We start from the raw sequence: 20,867 nt of genomic DNA on the forward strand, positions 1-20,867 counted from the left end.
ATAACTATGTGATTTCTATACTTAATGAATTGCATGTTGTCTCAAGATTGAGCTGTTTTCTGTTTAAGGTTAGGGATCCTTCAGAATGGAGAGAGGCAATATGATGGACACCCACCAATAACAGTACAGATGGATTCAGCACTGCTGAATCCACTTGTTGTAGGCAGAAACATGGTCTAGATATCAGAAAGACAATTTAAAAAACAAACTGAAGAAATTTTAAAAAGTTAGTGATATTTAACTTAAAAACCATGTTCTCATTAATCCACATAATCCAGATATACAAGGTTATTCAGGCACCTAAAGAGGCAGATGGTCACTTCATGGGATTCACAAAAGCACCTAAGCAGGTTAAATGCTTAACTCCAATTGATTTCAATGGGAGTAAAGTGCCTAACTTACTTTGGCACTTTTGGATATCCTACTAGGCACCTATCTGCATCTTTAAATGCCTAAATACACCTTCATAAATCTGGCCCTAGGCTAAGAAAATAAAATGAGGGGGAATTTGCTTCTGCACATGTACAATAAGTATTAATGGACATCTATTGTCAGTGCAACAGATTCATTCAGAACGTATCATGAAAATATAGCTGGCCAGTTAAGGGTCTATTTTCTCACAGTGCAACTGTTTTTTGTTTGTTTTTAAACGTGTAATTCACACTGATTTATTTTCATAACAAGGCTTAGCATAACAAATTTTCCTTGCTTTTTGTGGATAGCAAGTTAACTAGAAGGATTTTATTTTGTGAAGGTCCCTAAACAACTGAAGGTATTAACTGGTATACTGTAAGGGAAGAATGATTATTAAATACATACATGCAGCAATACAGAGACACTAGCTTTTGCGTTTTTAATTAAGTTTTCTTACTCTTGTGAGTTTAGGTCAGCATTGCTAGCCTAATGTTTTGGGGGTTTCATGCATCAATTACCCCAAATTAAAACCCTAGCACACTGACGTGTGACTTCAAATGCTAGCCTGTTAAGCCTGTGGAGCTGCTGAGCTTGTTAGCTCACATTAAAGCTGTGAGACATCACTTTCTCACATGATGAGAAAGTACATTTAAGAAAAAGTCTGAAGCCCAGAAATGAAATGAGCACAGCTTCAACAGAAGAAAAGTATAGTTACTATATAAAGGGACAAAAATCTCAGGATACTTATGTTAGATATAGGATTGCATACCTGAGATCTGGAACTCAAAGCATTGAACATATCAAAAAACACAAAACAGGTGAAGGTCATCGTTGTATCTCGAGGTGTTATGACATTATCTCGTAACTAACGGAAGAAAGCAAGAAAATGGCTTCAGTGTATGTAACCTTGTAAATGAACAAACATTCAAAGCATTTATTTTAAGGAAGTTTTGTTCTAATATTTGGAAATAGCAAAAACTCCACTTTTGCTAAATCAGCTTGTTGCAGTCAAGGAACAAGCACTTACATACATGCTTATAAACTTTAATCTCATTAAGTAGTACTCTTAATTTCAGGTTGTGATTAAAATTAATGGTGTGATTTTGCAAATATTTATGCACAACTCTGAGTACAGGAAACTAATACATTACAATCAATATTTGATATTTCCCTCCTTTCAGGATACGAAGTTATGTGGTCATTTTAGACCACCAACCACTTTCAATGCCCAAAATGCTCACAGAACATATTTGAAAAGCACATCTGTGGAGCTGTGGGGGAGAAATGGGGAATGCTTTGAAATAAAATTACTCACCTTGTACAGTAACTTTGGTTTTTCAAGATGTTCCCCCAGGGGTGCTCCACTTCAGGTGCACATGCAGCTCTTGAGCCCTGGATCAGAAATTTTCATTAGCAGCATCCAGTCAGCCCATTGCACACATCCTATGCCTCCTTGGGCCACACAAACAGGTTATCTGGGGATGTGCGGGGGAACCACCCTCAGTTCCTTCTACACCTGAACATCCCACAGAGAACAGTTTGAAGCAGGGGAAGGAGGGCGGGTAGTGAAGCACCCTCAGGAACACGTCTTGAAGAACCGCAGTTACTGCATAAGGTGAGTAGCCTCTTCGAGTAGTGTCCTTATGGATGGTCCACTTCAGGTGGCACTGTTTCATAGGAATGGCCTTTGAGTAGCCAGCAGTTGAGGTCTGGGAAGACTAGGATTGCTTCTTGTTGGAGGTAAACAGCCAGTGCCACCAGGACCTTTGACAGCCTTAGGGTGCAAGAAAGGTCGAAGGGAAATAGTACTGGAAATTATCTTGGCCTATAGCGAAGCATAGCCATTTTCTTGTAGGTCGAGAGCCAAAAACCAATCCCATTCCTCTAGTGAACAAGTTATAGCTGTGAGTCACAATCCTGAACTTCTAGGATTTTACTTAGAAGTCTTAGATCCAAGATCAGTCTCCACGCTCCATTCTCCTTTGGCACAAGAAAATATTTCTAGTAAAACCCTTTATCCTTGTGAGGAGGTGGGATCTCCTAACTGAAGGAGAGAGTCCATGTCTTGTCTCAATATAAGCTCGTGAGAGGGATTCCTGAAGAAAGATGGGGAAGAAGGATGGAAGGGACAAGGTAAAGTGGATGGTGTAGTCTGACATTATGACCCTTATGGCCCATTTGTCTGTGACCCATCTCCAAGCATGCTGGAAATGGGAAAGGCAGTCAAAGCAGAGGAGGTGGGTGAATGGTTTCCAGCTGTAAAACCAGAGGTGTGGGAGGATTTGCACCCTCACATGAACCTGTCAAAACTGTTGGAGACTACTGAGTACTTGTGGAGAGTGGGTGAGTAGCCCTCTGTGTCTTTTCCTGGGAGGGTCAGAGAATTTATGAAATCCAGAGAACTGAGCAGAACACACTCTCTGGGCAGTCTGACCTACTAAATCTTCTCTTATTCATAGGTGTACATATATATATATGGTGTACATATACATGTTGGGATCATAAAGTATACATGCTAAAGGACTTTGAAGTCCTTTAGCATGTACACAGACTCATCTGTGATCTCCAATAGCAGCTTTAGCCCATCGAAGGGGAGGTCTTCAGTGTTCTGGACCTCTCTCAGAAACCCTGAGAGTTGGAGCCCAGATGCCTTGCACATAATACTGCCATGGAGATGGACCTGGCAGCAGCGTTAAAGGATGCTTGAATAGAGCATAAATGGACCTCTGAAATAATGGACTACACTTGTTCCTTATGTTCCTGCAGCAAATATTCAATAAAGGCCATAAATCTATCATAGTTTATAAAATTATATTGGTCTGTGATCGCCTGATACTTCACAATCTGAAATTGTCTGGCTGCTGACTAATAGGACTTCCATCCAAAAAGGTGCTAGTCATACAGGTCCTTGTAGATTTGGATTAGTACTGCTTACCCCATTCATTTATAGCATCCTCCACCAGGGAGTTAGTTGGAGGGGTGAGAACACACAAATTCTCAGTCCTTAGGGAAATAATATAATATTTCTTATCTTCCTATGTACACATTGGCAGAAAAGTATCAGGTGTTTGCCACAGTCTTAGCTGGATCCAGGAGTGCCTCTATAATGGGTAACATTGCCCTGGAGGGCATTGCTGACTGCAGGATGTCCAGCAGTTTGTGCCACGAGTCCTTGACCTCTTCAAGTAGTATCAGAAGAGTGCCAGCTGCCTTCTTTGTAAGATCCTGAAAGTGCCGGAAATTGTTTGCCACAGAAAGCAGAAGAGGCATAACTGCCTCGTCTGGAGACAGAAGATGAATTATGTGTTTGAGGGGTGTCCTCTATCCACCTTAGCCTCCTGTTCCTCAAACATCTCATCTTTTGCAGGGGGACTGGTTAGAGAGGAGAGAGGATTGTACACATCTAGCATCCTTATAAGACTGTCAGTGGTTTGGCAAACTGCTGCTGGTAGCTCAGGGATCCCAACATGGCCACTGGGGGTCCCATACAGGAGTGAGGATGGTTCCACCATTTTTGTCATCGAGCACAAGGATCTTCCTATGACTCTCAAAGACTGGGTTCCTACATATCCATATAGGAGAACCAAGTCAGTCTCTTTGAAGTCTCCTTCATCCTACTCAATATCCTTCAATGGGGGGAGGCACCCACAGAAACATGTGGAGAGTCCTGCAGTACCAAAAGGCCATGGTAACCTGGAGACCAGGATCTCACTACTCAGATGCTCAGTATCCATGAGCAGTAGGGACCCTGATTCATCCATCACAGACAGGTCCTTAGAGTACCTGAATTAACGTGGTACAGAGTAGGGGACAACATGGCAGCCAAAGACACAGTACATCATTTGGGACCATACTGATACAGGTACTAATCTTCTCTGGTGCCACTGTTTGCTCGGAACTGAGGGTGCTGAATGGCTAGGCACTGACAACAGGGCTATGCCAGATGGTACCAGCCAAAGTAGTTATACTTGGCCTCCTTTGGCCTTGTAGGAGCAGTGTTTCTCCTTCAAGCTATGGGGCTTTCCAGCTCTGTTGGTACCAGAGGATGAGTTTTTCACTTCTACAGTATCAAGCTAAGAGGTCAAGGCTTCCAAGACCATGAAACTCAGAGAGGACTGGGGCCTTTTAGGAGCTGGCTCCTTAAGATGAGTGTCCACACTCCTCTCCTTGGAAACATTCCATGAAGCCTCCAGAGCCTTCCTTTTCTTAGGGGAAATGTGCTAATGTTGAAGGGGTGCCAAATCTGTTTGGTGACAGATGTATGAGGGAGTGGGGGAAGGCTCCTGACTCAGAAGGCAGTCCAAGGGAGCACTCTATCAGCCACCTCAGTTTAGTCTCCCTGTCCTTCCTTTCCCTGGATTAGAGGGCCAGGCAGAAATTGCACTTCTTGGAGATGTGCAACTCCCCAAGCAATGGACACACAGAGTGGCCATCGCTAACTGGTATATGCAGGAGAGGCAGTGTTTAAAATGTGGCGAGACATGCATACCCTGCCAGGACAATAAGGCTCCCAGAAGGGAAGAGGAGGAGTCACATCAGTCCTCTTATGACTATATCATTAAGAACTAAGCACACTTAATCCCAAACTTTTGAGGGTTGCACTCCCACCCCTTACCCAGGGGCCGGGCTGCATGAACAGGGATAAGGGGGCCAAGGCTGGGAGTGGGGCTGCAGCCAGAGGCCGTGGTTGGGGGTGGGAGCAGAAGCAGCACCACTGCCGGGCCCGTGGTTAAGTGCAGCTCTGCTCCCAACCCCGTCCCCAGCCTTGGCCCAGGAACGGAGCCGAGGCCAGCGGCTGAGGGCGGGGCCAGGAGCAGAGCCATGCTGAGGCTGGGGCCAGGCGGCTTCTGCACTAAGCTAATGCTACACGAAAACCACCATAGGAAATGGTACACAAGATAGCAAAGGTACACTCAAGGTAACAAGTGAAAGCCCGGTCTTAGGCCAAGGTAGTTGAAAAGGAACCGAGGGTGGTTTGCCCATACATCCCTATTTATGCTTGGCGCATAGCACAAGGTGGCATAGGACGCATGTGCAGGCCGGACAGCCACAGCTAATGGAAAATCTCCAATTAAAGGCTTGAGAGGCGCACGTGCGCTTGAAGTGGAGCACCCACAGGGTGCCTGCCTGAAGAGGGTCTATTTTTAATACCACACCTATTACTATTACAGCTCTCCCTTCCAACAATCTCTGAAATTCTTCCCTACAATCTGGCTGCCCAGCATACAATTTGGGATGAAACGGTTTCCGAAAACTAAAAATTCAAATTTATGGACATTCTTAATTTAACTGCTAATATTAATGGGATTTGTGCTATAAATGAAGTTTCACTTATTGCTTTAACACTTCTCCATTTTTCATACCTCCCTCCAGAAGACAAAGAGTGTTCCAAACACAATAATTATTGATGAAACTAGTATTTTAGCAATCAAGTTTTTGGTCAAAATGCTGTCCTTCAAGTTTCTTGGGGGCTTCCGAATAACATCTTTATCCACAGGTTCCACTCCCAGGCTTTAAAAAAATAAAATCAAGACATTTTAGAATACTAGATTTATCACCAAAATACAAGATTTCAAATCAACAGTGAATAATTCAAAACGAGAATGATCTTATATGCTTTTCTGAATAGAAGGAATATTCAATCTGTAAACAAGAGTCCCCTCTAGCATACGAGTACTTATTATTCCACATTAAGTGCCATGCAGTATTAGAGTTGTAGGGTTGCACTGTCATTTAATGTAGTATTTTCCTGCATCACGTGCATCTTAGATTTCTCGAGTCCCATCACCATAGCTCCCATGTACTTTCAAAAAATCTAATATAGGTGACACACATGCAGTAGCAGAAAAAGGTTTGCTCTTAACCAGTGTATCCAGTGTCTAAACTCCCCTAATCTGGAGCTAATGGACTGTACTCTTCTCTCCCACACATCGGGAGACTGTTTACTCAATACAAGAGGAACTTGTTGCAAAGTGCCTCCTCAGAGCAGTCACCCTTCACCTGATTCTTTCCTGGCGCACATTTTTAGAAGTGCTATAAGCTGTAAACTCAAACCTTTTGAACGTCATGCAGAACTCTTCTTAGATTTCCTTAAAAACTAGGTCGGGCTACTAGCCCATGGAATGCTGCATCCAGCCTTCGGAGAATTACAATGGAAAGGTCACTGCCACTGCTTAGGAAAGCCAGTCCCCCTGCCGAAGTCCAGGCCCTCTCTTGGAAGGTGCTATCTCCCTTGTTCAGTAGGAAGGATTCATGTCCTTCTGACAACAAAAATCCCTCTTCTCTAACGTGATACATCTATCTGTATGGTATCTGAAGCATTATTCTATTTCTTGATTAGGGCAGTCATAGACAGAACTATTGTTACCAGAACCTTAACAGATCACTCATTAGATAAGAATCAGACCAAAATAAAGGATGAGTTTACATGGTGGAGACCACCGAACTCTAGTGGGACAAAGGAGCTTATTCATATTGCTCCTGACTCTTTTGGAAAAAAAGAAGTTACTTCTCCCTTATCAAGGAGAAGTTATGGCCAGGTCATTTTTATCCTGATCCCTCTCTCAACCACATATGCAGAAAGCAGTAGAGCAACAGAATCTGGGTTTGCTGGGAAAAAAATGAAGCTAAGTGTCATCAGCATACGGGAGACACTGCAGTTTGAAGTGTCAGTCTTCCTTATTCTTTATACACACTGAACAGAAGGGATAACAATACAGAGCTATGCTGCAAACATCACACTAGGTAGCAATGTTGCACTAGTAAAAGATGTTCTCCCAGTTTTTAGAAGTCACTTTAAAATAAGTTCGAGAGAGAGAGAGTTCTCAAGTTACATACATAGGAAGTTGCTCTTTCCTGAAAAGATTATGGTATTTGTTTATTTTGCTGGAATCAGACTCCATCAAGAGGTGAAAATAATGTTTTACCTTTGAGCTGGAGGTCCATCCATAATAATATTGATCCACAAGATCTGCATGGCATTGAGAGGATTAGGTAAATTCATTAATGTAGCCAGTGAGATTAAAGTCAATGCAGCTATACTCCTGTTGAGAAAAGCCATTTTATAATTGTCAGCACGGCACATTCCTGAAGATTAGTTGATAATACTTTCTACTCAACACTTAACATACCTAATTTTCAGCACTTGTTTAGATAATCTTAGTACTTGATTTAAAAGCTAACCCTGACTTTGCAAGGAAAAGCATTGGGGCCACTTAAATTAATCTGTCAAAACAGATTTTGTTTAAAATATGGAAGTTTATTTTATATTAATGCAACACAAAAAAAATCAGAGTTGGTCTTTTAGTCTAAAAATGACTCCCAAACTTCCAGATAATCTTTTAAAAGTATCATTGGTCAACACTCAACAACTTAATATATTTTGCAATAGGTAATTAATTTGCATATTTTGTTGTGTTGGTTTGAGCAACAGGGTGTGTAGAAAACTGAACTTTTAACTATGTTCCTTGGAATGCAAACTGCTAGATTAATTTTCTTTTAATGAAAATAAAGACGCTGTATGGAACTGCTAGTTTGAGAGACTAATGACCTTAATTAACCAAGTGAAACACTACCCAGACTTCCTAAAACAAGAAATTTTATTTAGGGATGGGGACACTTCCCTCTACAGATTGATCAGGAGACAGGAAAACACAGACAGGTGAATGGAATCAAAGAGACAGGCTCTAATTTTATTAATACTGAAAGGGGACTGATCCCCCCCAAAGTATTAGGAATTAACTGGGTCCAGTGCAAGGTTACTTGGCCTAACATTACAACCAAGAAAGAATTCCTGATTCAGCCCACTGCTAGCTACCCAATCCTACCACACTTCTCATGCAAAGGAGAAATGAATCACAGAAAAGGGACCACTCTGTTTGCAAAGACCTGAGAACACCCTAGGCTGAGTTCACCAGTCCCTCCTGGGTCTTGTGCTCCAGTATACCCCAGGTATAGCCACAACTTGCAATAGCATTTATTGACATTTGTTATCCCCCCTGCATACCCTGCCTCTTTAAAAAAAACAAAAAAAAAACAAAAAAAACCCCCACACCTCATCCTTATTATCCTCACCTACCTTACCTGCAGCATGCTCAAGGTGGGTAAAAAACCCACTGGGTAGCTTGCCAATCTTCCCCAGAAGGGGGAAAAAAAAAAATTGAACCCAGAAGATGATAGGTTAGGCCCACAGCAAGCCTAGAAACTTGGATATGGGTGTGGGTGGCTAGGGGAGATTGAGGTCTGTTCCAATCTTATCAGGCCCCCCACCCCCATGATTGATGTGTGTATTCTGGGCAGGGAGAGAGGAAGGGACATTGTGACAGACGGAATGCCCCTCTCCAACCATGACCCTGTAGGAGGAGTGGGCAAACTACGGCCTGCGGGCCAGATCTGGCCCATCAGGGCTTTGAATCCAGCCTGCGGGATTGCCCCCAGCAGCGGCCGGCACCACGTCCCTTTGGCCCGGGCAGGGGGCAGAAGAGGGCCCCGTGCATTGCCCCTGCCTCCAGGCACCACCCCCCACAGCTCCCATTGAGCGGGAACGGGGAACTGCGGCCAATGGGAGCTTCAGGGGAGGTACCTGGAGGCAGGGTAAGGGCAGCATGTGGAGCCCTGTGCCCCCCCCCCACCCATCCAAGAGACAGTGCAGGGACGTGGTGCCAACCGCTTCCCAGAGCAGTGCGGGGCCAGGGCAAGCATGCAGGGAGCCTGCCCTGGCCCTGGCGCGTGCCGCTGCCACCCCGGAGCCGCTTGAGGAAACCAGCACCAGACCGGAGCCTGCACCCCACATCCTTCCTGCACCCCAACGCCCTGCCCTGAGCTCCCTCCTGCAGTCCACACCCCTACTGTACCCTTCTTCCCTGAGCCCCCTCCTGCATTCTGCACCCCTCCTACACCCCAATCCCCTTCTGAGCCCCCTTATATACCCCACACCCCTCCTCTGCCCCAATCTCTTGCCCTGAGCCCGTTCCTGCACACCGCACCTCCTCCTGCACCCCAACCCCCTGCCCTGCATACAATTTCCCCACCCAGATGTGGCCCTCAGCCCAAAAAATTTGTCCACCCCTACCCTATAGGGTGATCAGACTGGCAGGAGAATGGCTAAGTAGTTCCTTTCCATCTTAGAGGGGGGTTGTCAAGGTGTCAAGATTTTTTAAAAACAGCAAAATAACCACTGACCAAAGTCATACTTACTAAATACTAATAGTAAAATAGAAAATGGGGGCAGGGGGAAATGAACGATTAGGAAACTTTCACAATAATGGTCAATGTGCCTTCTAACCTAGTGTGTATCACCACCAATGCTTGTAGACTCTACACTAATATTTATCACATTTGGTTCTGTGCAGTATGAAACTTAACTCATTTACAGTGTAATTGGAAGCTTCTGACATTGGCAATGATGTTGCAAACTTACGTGCTTAGTTGAAATCTAACAAAATTTTTTATGTTATTATAAATTCCTTTACCCTCTTCAATTGCAGACCTGCAATTAAAAACAAAAACAAAAACAATACTTACACAGTTAGACCAATGAAGGTAATGTAAAAAAAGCTTAAAATATTAAGCTATGCTGAAAAAAGTGAATTCCAGCAGTTTTAATTATATTTTAAATTGTTTCAAACTTCACAAAATGTTACAAGAGCCTTCTATTCCACTCAGGCAATTATAGTCATGCTTATTCAGCTTTTCTATTATTACTAATTTAATCATATTAATTTTCTCATTCCAGTTCTGCTACAACTTGACTTTCAAAATAAGAGGATATAATTTAAAAAAAAGAGGTCACTTACAGGTGACCTTAATACCTGATCCTGAAGAGCTACCTTTAACTCATTTGCACAAGAAACGGATTTCCTGATGCTATGCGGCTAAATCACAATATATTCCTTTAGAGAATAATCAGCTTGAAGAGTTTCAGAGGGGTTAGTTTCAGAATTTAAGGGTTAGAGCATGACTAAGTTAACCTATGTGAAATCTATAAGGCTAGTTGAGGAGTTAATATATACTCTAGATTAGATGGCAGTGTTTGACTCCAGGGCTTCTATCTAAATAAGACAATATCCCTATTCTTGTCTTAATGAATACAAGCAAGGATAATCAATTAGTTACATACAAGGAGCTGATAATGCCTGAAAGTATTTTTATCATCTGTAGACATTTCAATAGTTTGTTTCTTTTCTTTTCAGAAATAAAATCAAGATTAAAATCCGCAATATTGGACTTTTTCTAAAAGATGCTCTAGGAACTATTTTGGCAAAGTTTGATGGCCTGTGTTGTACAGGAGGTCAGACCAGACGATCACAATGGTTCCTTCTGGCCTTGGAATCTATGAATAGGAAAACACTTGTAAGTGCTGAAGTGCATCATTCACGCAAAAGTTGGCTAAAGCCCAGGAAGAGTGTTCGGAAATTCTCCTGTTCTATTTTCCCCAGACTTAATGAAAAACACGTTCAGTTTTACAAATAGCTTAATCTTAAAGAAAAGGTAAAGGGTGGGTGAGAAGGTAGAAATCAGAAGCACAGACTAGGAATAGGAAGGTAGAGTTGGTCAGGCAATGAGAAATACTCCTAGTGTAGTGCAACGGAGTGTACTCCTGCTATACTACAAGGACAGATGTGTTCGAGTAATTTCTTTCAACAGGAGAGGTCCAACATCCCCACGCTCCATTTGCATGGGGCTGGAGACTCATCCATTTCTCTTGTATTTATTTTGGTTTAAGCCAAAATACCATCGCTGTTTTTCTCAGCTAACAATGTTTTGTAGGAATGACAAAACAATGAAAAGTAACCCAAATCAAAGATGGTCAGTGGCAGCTTTCAAAACAGTTACTTTTACTGTGAGATTTCAGTTCCTTCCTGGAGGAAGGACTGCAGCATCAGAAGGTACACTTTGATTTATCTGAACGTAAAGAAGTCCAAACATCTCTTGCATTGAAGCGAGCGGCGTCTCTTTCCGCTTCCCAGCGCTGCGGCTCCACTGGTGGTAGGGCTGGTGCTACATACCAGACACTTCTGCTTTTTAAAGCGTGTGACTCCCGTGTGGCCTAACCTGGCTCAGAGCGGTTCCATACGTGAACCGTTGTAATGCGATGTCCTTTCTGCACTGCACTCTCCATTACCAACGTTCAAACCAGCAGAAAGTGTTAATGGGGAAAAAAGAGTTCAGTGTAGACAAGGCCTAAAGGCTTAAATAGTTCTACTACCAATATGCATCTAAGAACAGACTCCCTTCTCCTCCTACAACTCCCTCCATAGAAATCTGCATACTCTTGCTGACAAGCTGCCCAAGTGCTTATGAAAGGTAACCAGATAATATGAAAAGCTTATTTAGAGCCCATGAAAATAATGGTTTGAATAAAGGCATTAATGTTTTTTAGACTACAGTACAAGCTAATCAACACTAAAGATCTATTTTCTTAGGATATGCATAGGAATTTGTAAGTTAACTGCAGCTAAATAAAGAAGAAGAAAGTATCCATTTGCAAAGTATAGTTCATTTGGGGGAAGGGGGAAGTGATTTCCTAATGCTTATTTTATTTAAGATTTGTTGAATACTTGCAAAAATCAGAAACTTACATTATTGTCTGAAAATCATCATCCACTAGGATCATATCAGCTGCTTCCTTACAAACATCCGTTCCAGTCTGCCCCATTGCCACTCCAATATCTGCAGCCTTCAGAGCTACAGCATCATTCACTCCATCTCCCGTCATAGCTACTACCGCACCATTGTTTTGTAAGGACTACAAAAAAGGAAAGAATTTGTTTAGGCAATGATCAGAGCAATCTGGTCCACACCACTTTCCTGACAGTCTAAGATCATGTCATCTAATTATAAAAATGGTATTATGTTCCCATTTAAGTGAGCTCTTACCTGTGATTTCTCCTAAAGAAAACCACACCTCAATCTAAAGTTACTGTAATCCTTCCCAGGAAGCCCAACTAAAAACCTATGCTTGTAAGGAAGTGAAAGCTTGCTCAAAAGTTAAATTAAGAAATAATCAAAAAGAGCAAATAAAGTCCATGAAGACGACCATGTGTTTATATTTAACACTGTTTTCCTATATTTCTCTCAATTACATTCCAACTGTTTCTTAATGTTTGATTTCTTCATTATCTTTGCTCTTTTACTTGTGCTAATTGTTATCTTGAAAAAATCTGTTTTGTAGTCCTGCTTTATTCACTTTTCTTCTAATGTTTCTATGTCACTTTAGCCATTTTTTTAGCTTCAGAATTGAAGCATTCCAACAGAAGTGGCTTGAAATTCATGCCTTATCATTCTGTTTGGGATGCAGCAGAAACATGGATTCCCATAAGTTTCTAGTGAATTCAACTGCAGTGTGACATTCTCAGTTGGCCCTCTGGCATCTGAAAAAGTGTTATGCTGCCCAACAGCAGATACATGTAGTCGCTCCGCTGGGCATTGTGAGGTTTCCCAACTTTTCTTTTCAAATAAATTTCTGTTTCACAACCAAATACATTTCAAATCTATTTCATTCCAACATATCTTAACCTGTTACAATTTTAACAAATACATTACAAAATAATGTCTATAGCAGTTGTCCTGCACTTCCTACTTCTGGAGAAACATACCTTTACGATTTTCAGTTTATGCCTGGGACTGGCTCTGTAAAACACTGCAACCTATCAAAGGAAGAGCATAAAGAATGAGCATTGAAAACTTGAGAAATTAAGGCTGAAACTTATACTGTAAAATTAGATGATACAAAAATACTCTGAATACCAAACTATATCCCCATATAATTAGCTTTCAAGTAGGAGCATTCAGGGAGTTAGGTTTATATTAATCAGATTAGATGTTATCCATATTTCAATAAAGGTCACAGATTAAGAATGCTGCAGTCCTCATTTTTGCAGACTGGCATTCTTTTGTAAATAAAACAATATTTTGGAACAAAAGAAGTTGTGGAAAAGTCAAGTTTGAGCCTCAAATTAACTTCGTGTTTTTTTAGTTTTAGTAACTGAACATTCACAACTGCCAAAATTGCAAACTGAATGAGGTTATTCATCAGTCAAGCAAGTTAACTATCCTTTGCAAATAACTGGTTTGTTAGAGGGAGCTCAGGGATTGATTAAAAATTAAAAAGGCATGGAAAATTTTTCATAAGAAGAGACTAAGACGACTGGCACAGTCTAGAGGTAGTGAATACATGACAAAGGTATAATGAAGAATATGTACAAGGTTGATTGGGAACTTCTATTCATCCTTTCCCATGAAACAAGAAGGAGGCCATTCAATGAAATTGAACACATCTATTAAAGGAAACATCTCACAATGCACAATTAATTCTTTGCCATAAGGTATTAGAGGCTAAGAGATCAGCTGCACTCAAATTGATTATACACATAATGAAAACATCTGAAGTTAAATTAGTAAGGTTTAAAAAACCCGAAGTTTGGAAGGGATATAAAGCTTCATACTTCGTATCACATGACAACCTCTAATTGAGAGAGATCAAGAAAAAGTTTGGGGCAAGCTATTCCCTATCTACTGATGACTGGGTTTCTTGCACCATCTTTTGAAGCATCTGGACATGGTCAGACTAAGGGCAGGTCTACACTAAAAGTGCTACATCAGTGCAGCTGCACTAATGCAGCTGCGCCACTGTAGCACGTCTGGTGAAGATGCTCTATGCCAACGGGAGAGTGCTCTCCCGTCCACCTCCGCAAGAGAGGGAAGCTATGTCAGTGGGAGACACACTCCTACTAATATAGCACCAGTGTGGACAGCACTTAGGTTGCTGTAATTTGCGTCGCTTGGGGGTAGGGTTACAAACTGTGGTTGGACAAATACCTGGAGGTTTCATCACATGACATTTCTTTAATTAAAAATTAATCTTTAATTCCTGGAGACTCCAGGGCAATCCGGGGTGGGGGGAGGTGCGTCTTTTTCACACCCCTGTGCAATGCAAGTTAGATCAATTGAAGCAGAAGTGCAGACTTGCCCATAGTGAACAGCTGGCCTGGTCTGCTATGACAGTTTCCATGTTCCTAAATTAGAGGGTTTGGCTTTTCATAATTTAATGCATCATCTTTCTATTAAAACCATCTTGTCAGTTTCTTAGGAAATATTGCGGTTTAGTTTTTTAAATAAGAATCCTTCTCTCAGCATAGGCTACATCCTTTTATTACATTACTGTAATTAGTCGAGGGGAAGGGGTTATACTAACCTTTGGTACTATTTGTGAAAGCTGTTGAATATCCAAAGTATCTATTTCTTCTCCTGAGAAGGACTGTGAATTTTTGGAATATAACCCAAGGCGACTAGCTGGAAAGAGGGGAAATGAAAATAAATAAAGTGATTTAACAGACTACCAGTTTTTCTAGTATACGGTATACAAGATTTTGTGCATCTATTCATGTTTACTACATGTATGTTTACTCCAGTAGCTTCATAACTTTTATGGAATCATTAGACTGGAGTGGTTACCTGAACTCTTGAGAAATAACAAAACGTGTCATGAAGTCTATTCTGATTACATATTCGTATTTGCATCAACATCTAGAGGCTTCAAGCAGGTCAGTGCCCCATTGTGTTAGGTGCTGTACGAACATAGCGAAAACAGTCCCTGCCCCAAAGAGCTTACAATCCAAAAAAAGGAATAGGAAATTAGCAAATGGATGCAAACAAGTAGAGAAAGGATGGGATCATAAAATGTGAACTTTTAAGTGTATGGAAAAGATGATAAAAAAATCACTCAGGCAAAAGTGAAATTTCACTCTAATTTAACTCCTTTTACAAAGCTTTGTGATCAGCCCACACAAAGAATCCCCCTCTGTAAACCAATAAAGTACAGAAGTCATGTAGATAACTTGTTCAAAGTTAAAAAAACACTTTCAACTTGAAATCCAGTCACATATGCAAAAGAGTTCTGGTACCATACCTGCTCTGAGTAACCTGGCCCAGTTTCCGAAAGTGCTTGCTGCTATGTGAAAGGCCCCCCACAGACAGGGAAAACTGTACAAAAATGAACTGTTAAATTGACTGAGCATACACTAGTGCTAGATGGGGAAAAAAACACACTAAACTAAACCAAAATTGTCTCAATTACAGCAAACCTTAGGTATAAAAACAAATTTTCAGACAACTATACTTTAAAGGGATACTCAGTTTAAACTACTCGCTTTCCTGTTATATCACATTTGACAATCTTAGGTCTACTAAAATACAAACTGTATGTAGTCTATTCATTTGTAAATTTCACAAAACCTTACTTCTATTTTTTTATTTGCACCACATAAACCATTTTAGAGTAACATTTAATAAGGTAGTTAATGGCTTCCGACAAGTCAAAATGAGAGAGAGGTATATTCATACCAATAGCAATCGCAGTCTCCTGTGAATCTCCAGTAACCATTTTTATTGCTACTCCTGAAGCAATAAGTGTAGTGACAGCTTCTTTTACACCAGTCCTTGGAGGATCAATTATTCCCACCAGCCCCAAAAAGGTAAGCTGTCCCAGCTCAGGGCCAGAGGCTAGGGTGAGAACTTTATAAAAACAAGAAAAATAAGTTACTTTTAAAACTAAACAATTTAATAACTAACCAGCATAGTACATTTAACAGCAGCCCCTTCCAAAATAAGGATTTCAACCACACACCCTATATATTTTCTAAAAGGATAAAAGTCAAATAAATCTGTATTTGAAAAAAGACCGGATGATTGCTGCACACAGACTGCTGGCCCAAAGCAGCAAAAAAACCACCTCACATGAATAACTTTACCCATTGAAATCAATGCAACTATTATGTGCACATTTGCAGGACAGGGGCCTCATTCAGTAAGCAGTCTACAGTAGAAAGTGAGATAGTGCTCGCACCCTCAGGTCCGCATTCAGAGAACTGTAACGGCTGTTAGATATATTCTGGTTTGCTTTTTGGTGCCTTGCCTCTCCAAAGAGTTTTGGAGCACATACTCAGTAGCTCTCCTTGTACTTCCAACCGAGGCTATAAGAGGCAGTGCGGGTCAACACCTCTGCAGTTCCTCCTCTTACTGCAAGCCTACTGGATCTAAAGCAGAGGGGAGGGAGGGTGGAATACAGATAGGGACCGCACACCTCTAGGAGCCTCCAATTACAGTAAGTAACCTCCATTTCTTCCTCAAGTGATGGTCCCCATGTATATTCCTCAGTGGGTGACTACCAAACAGCATTCAGACTAGAGGCAGGTGCAAGGAAACTGGCAGCAGAGATGTCTGTAGTACTGTTGTTCCTATGACTGCATTTGCCACTGCTGCTTGAGTTACAGCGTAGTGTTCCATGAAACTATGGATGGAACGCCAAGTCACCGCTATGCAGATGTCTTGCATTTAGAAGCTCTCTGCGAGGATATGTTAAAGGAGCACTCAAGAAAGATAATGCCATTGTAGAGAAAATTCTTTGCCTTGATCTTCACGCCTGAGAATCTTCAAATCTGAGCCGTTCTTTTTAGGTGACAAATCTGAGGAACTGTCTCAGATTGAGGTGTTATTAGAGGAGGTTTTGGAAGAAATTGATAAATTAAACAGTAATAAGTCAACAGGACCAGACGGTATTCACATAAGAATTCTGAAGGAACTCAAATGTGAAGTTTCAGAACTATGGTATATAACCTACCATTTAAATCAGCTTCTGTACCAGATGACTGGAGGATAGCTAATGTGATGCCAAATTTTTTTAAAAAGCTCCATAGGCAATTACAGGTGTAAATGTCCAGGGACTGCAGAGTGGATCTTTGAATCCTTTACAGAATGTAGAGTCTAGTCTGTCTTTTCATTAAGAAGGTTGGACTCAAAGGGGAGGTCTTGGATAGTATTTTGGACCTCTCTAGGGAAGTCCAACGATTGAAGCCTTCATGTGACCAGTCCTCTGGCTCAAGATCTGGATGCTGTATCTGCACCATCTCCCACAGCCTGGGGAGCCACCTTTGATACCAACCTTCCCTCATCCAGAGAGGACTGGAAGTGGGCTTGGTCTTCCATGGGTAGCTGGTCTTTAAAGTCCACAAGCCTGGTGTTAAAAGCGTATGTTGCTAATAAGGCTTGGCAATTAGCAATACAAAAACTGGAGGTCTGCAAAGTAGAAAACTTTCCCACCCAGGAGATCCAGTCTCTTTGACCCTTTATCTGCTGAAGTAGATTTTTGGTAGTGTGGCCAATCTCTTGCCATAGGCAAGGTGTAGGGGCTCAAGATGGTGTTTTCTGAACTGCTCTGGCCAGTTTAGATATGGCCTCATTGATTGGGATAGCCAAAATGCCCAGAAGTCGATGGTGAGGGTCCTGGACCTCCTGTACTGGGATTTGTAGATCAACAATGACCCTCTGCAACTATTATTGATGTTGCTGTGGTCATGTAGCAAAGAAGGCAATGGAGGAGTAATGGCAGCATCCAGGGACGATGGGGAGGCTCCTGTTGGAAGCAGGGGTACTAGCAGAACTGGTTCTGGTTCTTCCTCCTCATACACCAATGGACAAGAAGGGGAGGAATGGTACAAATCCTGAAAGGGGTCCAGGTGGCTACCATAGGTGTCCTGAGGACCCCAATAAGGCCAGAAGTAAGGATCTATTGGTCACAGTGGCCCCCACAGGAATCAATACCAGTTGTCCCTGATTGGGTCATAGCTGGAGAAATAGTAAGATCTCACCTGTCTGCCAGGACTCCTTTGCCTTCATGGAGATACTGGTGCAGCTATCTCCTGACTCCTCCAATTCAGAGGATGGCTCCATTTGTAACAGTGGTACCATCGGTACTGAGGCACTCCAGCTCAGTGGATGGAGATGGGCCTCTTTGAAACAACAGTACCAGTTCCTCCTCTGGGGTAAGGATGTCTTTCAGGAGGGCATGGCCTGAACAGAGTGGAGACTGCAGGTAGGGGAGGAAGATATCCTCCAGCATTACTAAGGTCTCTCTGTACAGCCCACAGTACGAGAGTTCTAGTAAAAACTCCTGATGGACCAGTTCTGATGACACAGATGGATGATTAATGGATAAGCGAGGCAGCTCAGATGATGAGTCCACACCTGCACTCATGGATTGGACTGATGAGAGTCTCTTCCCATTCTCCCCCGCAGTCTCCGTCGGAACTAACATCCCTTTTTTTCCATGTCTTACCCTTCAGCCTGGGGGTCTTCAGCAGAGCCAGTTCTGTACACATCATCTCACCCAACCCGGACCAGCTCGGGAAGGAAACGTATTTCTTTTGGACAGACCGCTTACATGAACGTAAGGACAGCTCCTGCAAGTGTCTTACTCTCATGGGGGACACTATGTAACAACTCCTTGGGGTTCAACGTTAAGGGCTCCACTCTGGTTCGTACTCGGAGGGCTACTCTTGGTCAGCTGAGGCTGATGTACAGGAGGTGGGGGGGAGGTCTCCCAGGTTTATGCAGGGTCTCATAGCCTCTTCCATCAGGAACTTTCAGTCAGAGCTCTCAGGCTTCTCTAGTTCTGGGTAGGAAGGATTTATACATATTGCACTTAGAGATACGTGCCTCACCCAGACAGTACATGCACCTCTGACTCAAACAAGGGTGTGTCTAACTCAAATGAGATGAAACAAAACAGAAGAAAACAGTGGATAACCTGGGATTATCCAAAAAAAACCCATAAACCAATTCCTGCAGAAAGAAAGAGATGACTGATAGTTAAGTGGTAATGAGTCTTATCTCTTGGGTGGTCAGACACATGAGAAGAAACTGAAACCTGAAGTACAATATGTTAACATCCACTGTCAGCCATGTTATTACTTAACCCTTAAACTAAAGTGCAAGTTTAACACCTAGTCCTAATTTGAAGAAATTGGTGAACACAACAAAACCAGAAAAGATTGAATTTAGAGTTTTAAAGCTTTCAAATTGTGGGGGTTTTTTCTTACTATGAAGTAGTGAGTCAAGTAACACATTTAAAGGGTTTAACAACCTGTAGAGATGGTACGCTAGAGTGGCCTTACCCCTAAGTCCTGCAGAGCCCATAGATATCTTCTCTTGCTGATACTGTTCTCTCTGTTGTTGGGTGAGAGGCAGGGTCTGCCCCTTGCTGTTATATGTTGTACAGTATCTAATCACTTGTTCATAAGCACCCTTCATAAAGCAAATCTCTGGTTTGTCCTATGGGAAAAAAGAATATTCACACATGAATAACTACAGTCCTCTAACCTATATCATACATTCTGAAATGTAAGAGCTAACCAATTCATTTAAAGCTAAAATCTATTTTCAGAACAGTGCAATTCTAAATACAATATATAAATTAGTAGTATTACCGAAGCCCGCCAGAAAGCCCTCCAGAAATTAGGGCATTTTATTAGGCATTGTGGATACACACATTAATTTTTCAGGACATGAACTGTCTAATGTGCAGTAGGGCTTGTCTCCATGTACAGCGCAGTAGGGCTTGTCTGCATGGGCAGCTTGACAGCAGCGCAGCTGCATCGGTAGCTCTTTAATGAAGAGTTTCTCCCTCGGTGTAGTTGATCAACCTTGCCAAGAGATGGTAGCTATGTTGGTAGGAGAAGCTCTGTCGACATAGCGCTATCTACACAGGGGGTTAGGTCAGTATAATTATGTTGCTATGGGATATGGATTTCACACACCCCTGAACAGTTATTCTGATATAGGTCTGTAGAGTAGACCTGTCCTAAATAGACAAGAAAAAGGGTGAAAAGGAAACCTCAGTTTACAGATTCATAGAATCTGTGAGTCTCTCACTGAATGGTATTTTCTCCAGCTCCCAAATCATGTTTTGTGGCTCTCCAATTTTTCAACATCCTCTTTAAATTGTGGACAAGAACTACACACAATGAGTCTCACCAATGCCACACATACAGATGTAATCATCTCCTTACTTCTACTCACTACTCCCATTTATACATCCAAGGATTGCATTAGTCCTTTTTACCACAGTACCACACTGGGATCTCATGTTCAGTTGTATGTCCACTATGATCCTTAAGTCTTTTTCACAGTCACTGCTTTCCAGAATACAATCCCTTATTCTGTAAATATGGTCTGCATTCCTCATTCGTGGATTTATAACTTTGTATCTGCAAATTTTATCAGCGGTGATTTTATATTTACTTCCAGATCATTGATTAAAATGTTCAATAGCATCAAGCCTAGCTCCAAACTCTAACTCCAACCAGAAACATCCCCATTCACGAATGATTCCCATCAAGGACTATTTTTTGAGATGTCCGTTCTTGATCCATTTAATGTGTACTCTCAATACCGTGTAGTCCTAATTTTTTCATCAGCAAATTGTGTAATACAAAGTCTAAATATATTAGACTTATGCAGTTACTTTTATCAAATCTGTAATCTCAAAGAATAAAATCAGGTGAGAGACCTGGTTTCCATAAAAACATTTTGAATGGCACTAATGGCAAACAGATGGGAAACTGCAGCACAGAAAGAAGCCTGTGGCAGAATCTGGAACGGAACACAATATATTTACA

General features: G+C 41.8%; 1 protein-coding gene across 11 annotated transcripts in view; it reads right to left on the reverse strand.

Annotated features, from left to right (window-relative positions):
• The window catches only part of ATP2C1 (ATPase secretory pathway Ca2+ transporting 1), an 81,774-nt gene that overhangs the window by 3,189 nt on the left and 57,718 nt on the right, over positions 1 to 20,867 (reverse strand). For 10 of the 11 annotated variants that reach the window (XM_073333254.1, XM_073333252.1, XM_073333262.1 and 7 more), the window contains 9 exons: positions 19,365 to 19,521; positions 15,757 to 15,927; positions 14,609 to 14,706; positions 13,011 to 13,061; positions 11,994 to 12,160; positions 9,833 to 9,901; positions 7,341 to 7,457; positions 5,778 to 5,925; positions 1,184 to 1,279 (listed from right to left, as the gene is read on the reverse strand). In XM_073333254.1, coding sequence (XP_073189355.1) covers positions 1,184 to 1,279; positions 5,778 to 5,925; positions 7,341 to 7,457; positions 9,833 to 9,901; positions 11,994 to 12,160; positions 13,011 to 13,061; positions 14,609 to 14,706; positions 15,757 to 15,927; positions 19,365 to 19,521 — 1,074 coding nt within the window. Of the gene's footprint in view, positions 1 to 1,183; positions 1,280 to 1,729; positions 1,807 to 5,777; positions 5,926 to 7,340; positions 7,458 to 9,832; positions 9,902 to 11,993; positions 12,161 to 13,010; positions 13,062 to 14,608; positions 14,707 to 15,756; positions 15,928 to 19,364; positions 19,522 to 20,867 lie in introns of those variants that run through there. The other variant, XM_073333260.1, reaches the window with a different exon arrangement.

The sequence above is a fragment of the Lepidochelys kempii genome, chromosome 2 (genome assembly GCF_965140265.1).
Source record: "Lepidochelys kempii isolate rLepKem1 chromosome 2, rLepKem1.hap2, whole genome shotgun sequence".
In the NCBI taxonomy this organism is placed as follows: Eukaryota; Metazoa; Chordata; order Testudines; family Cheloniidae; genus Lepidochelys; species Lepidochelys kempii.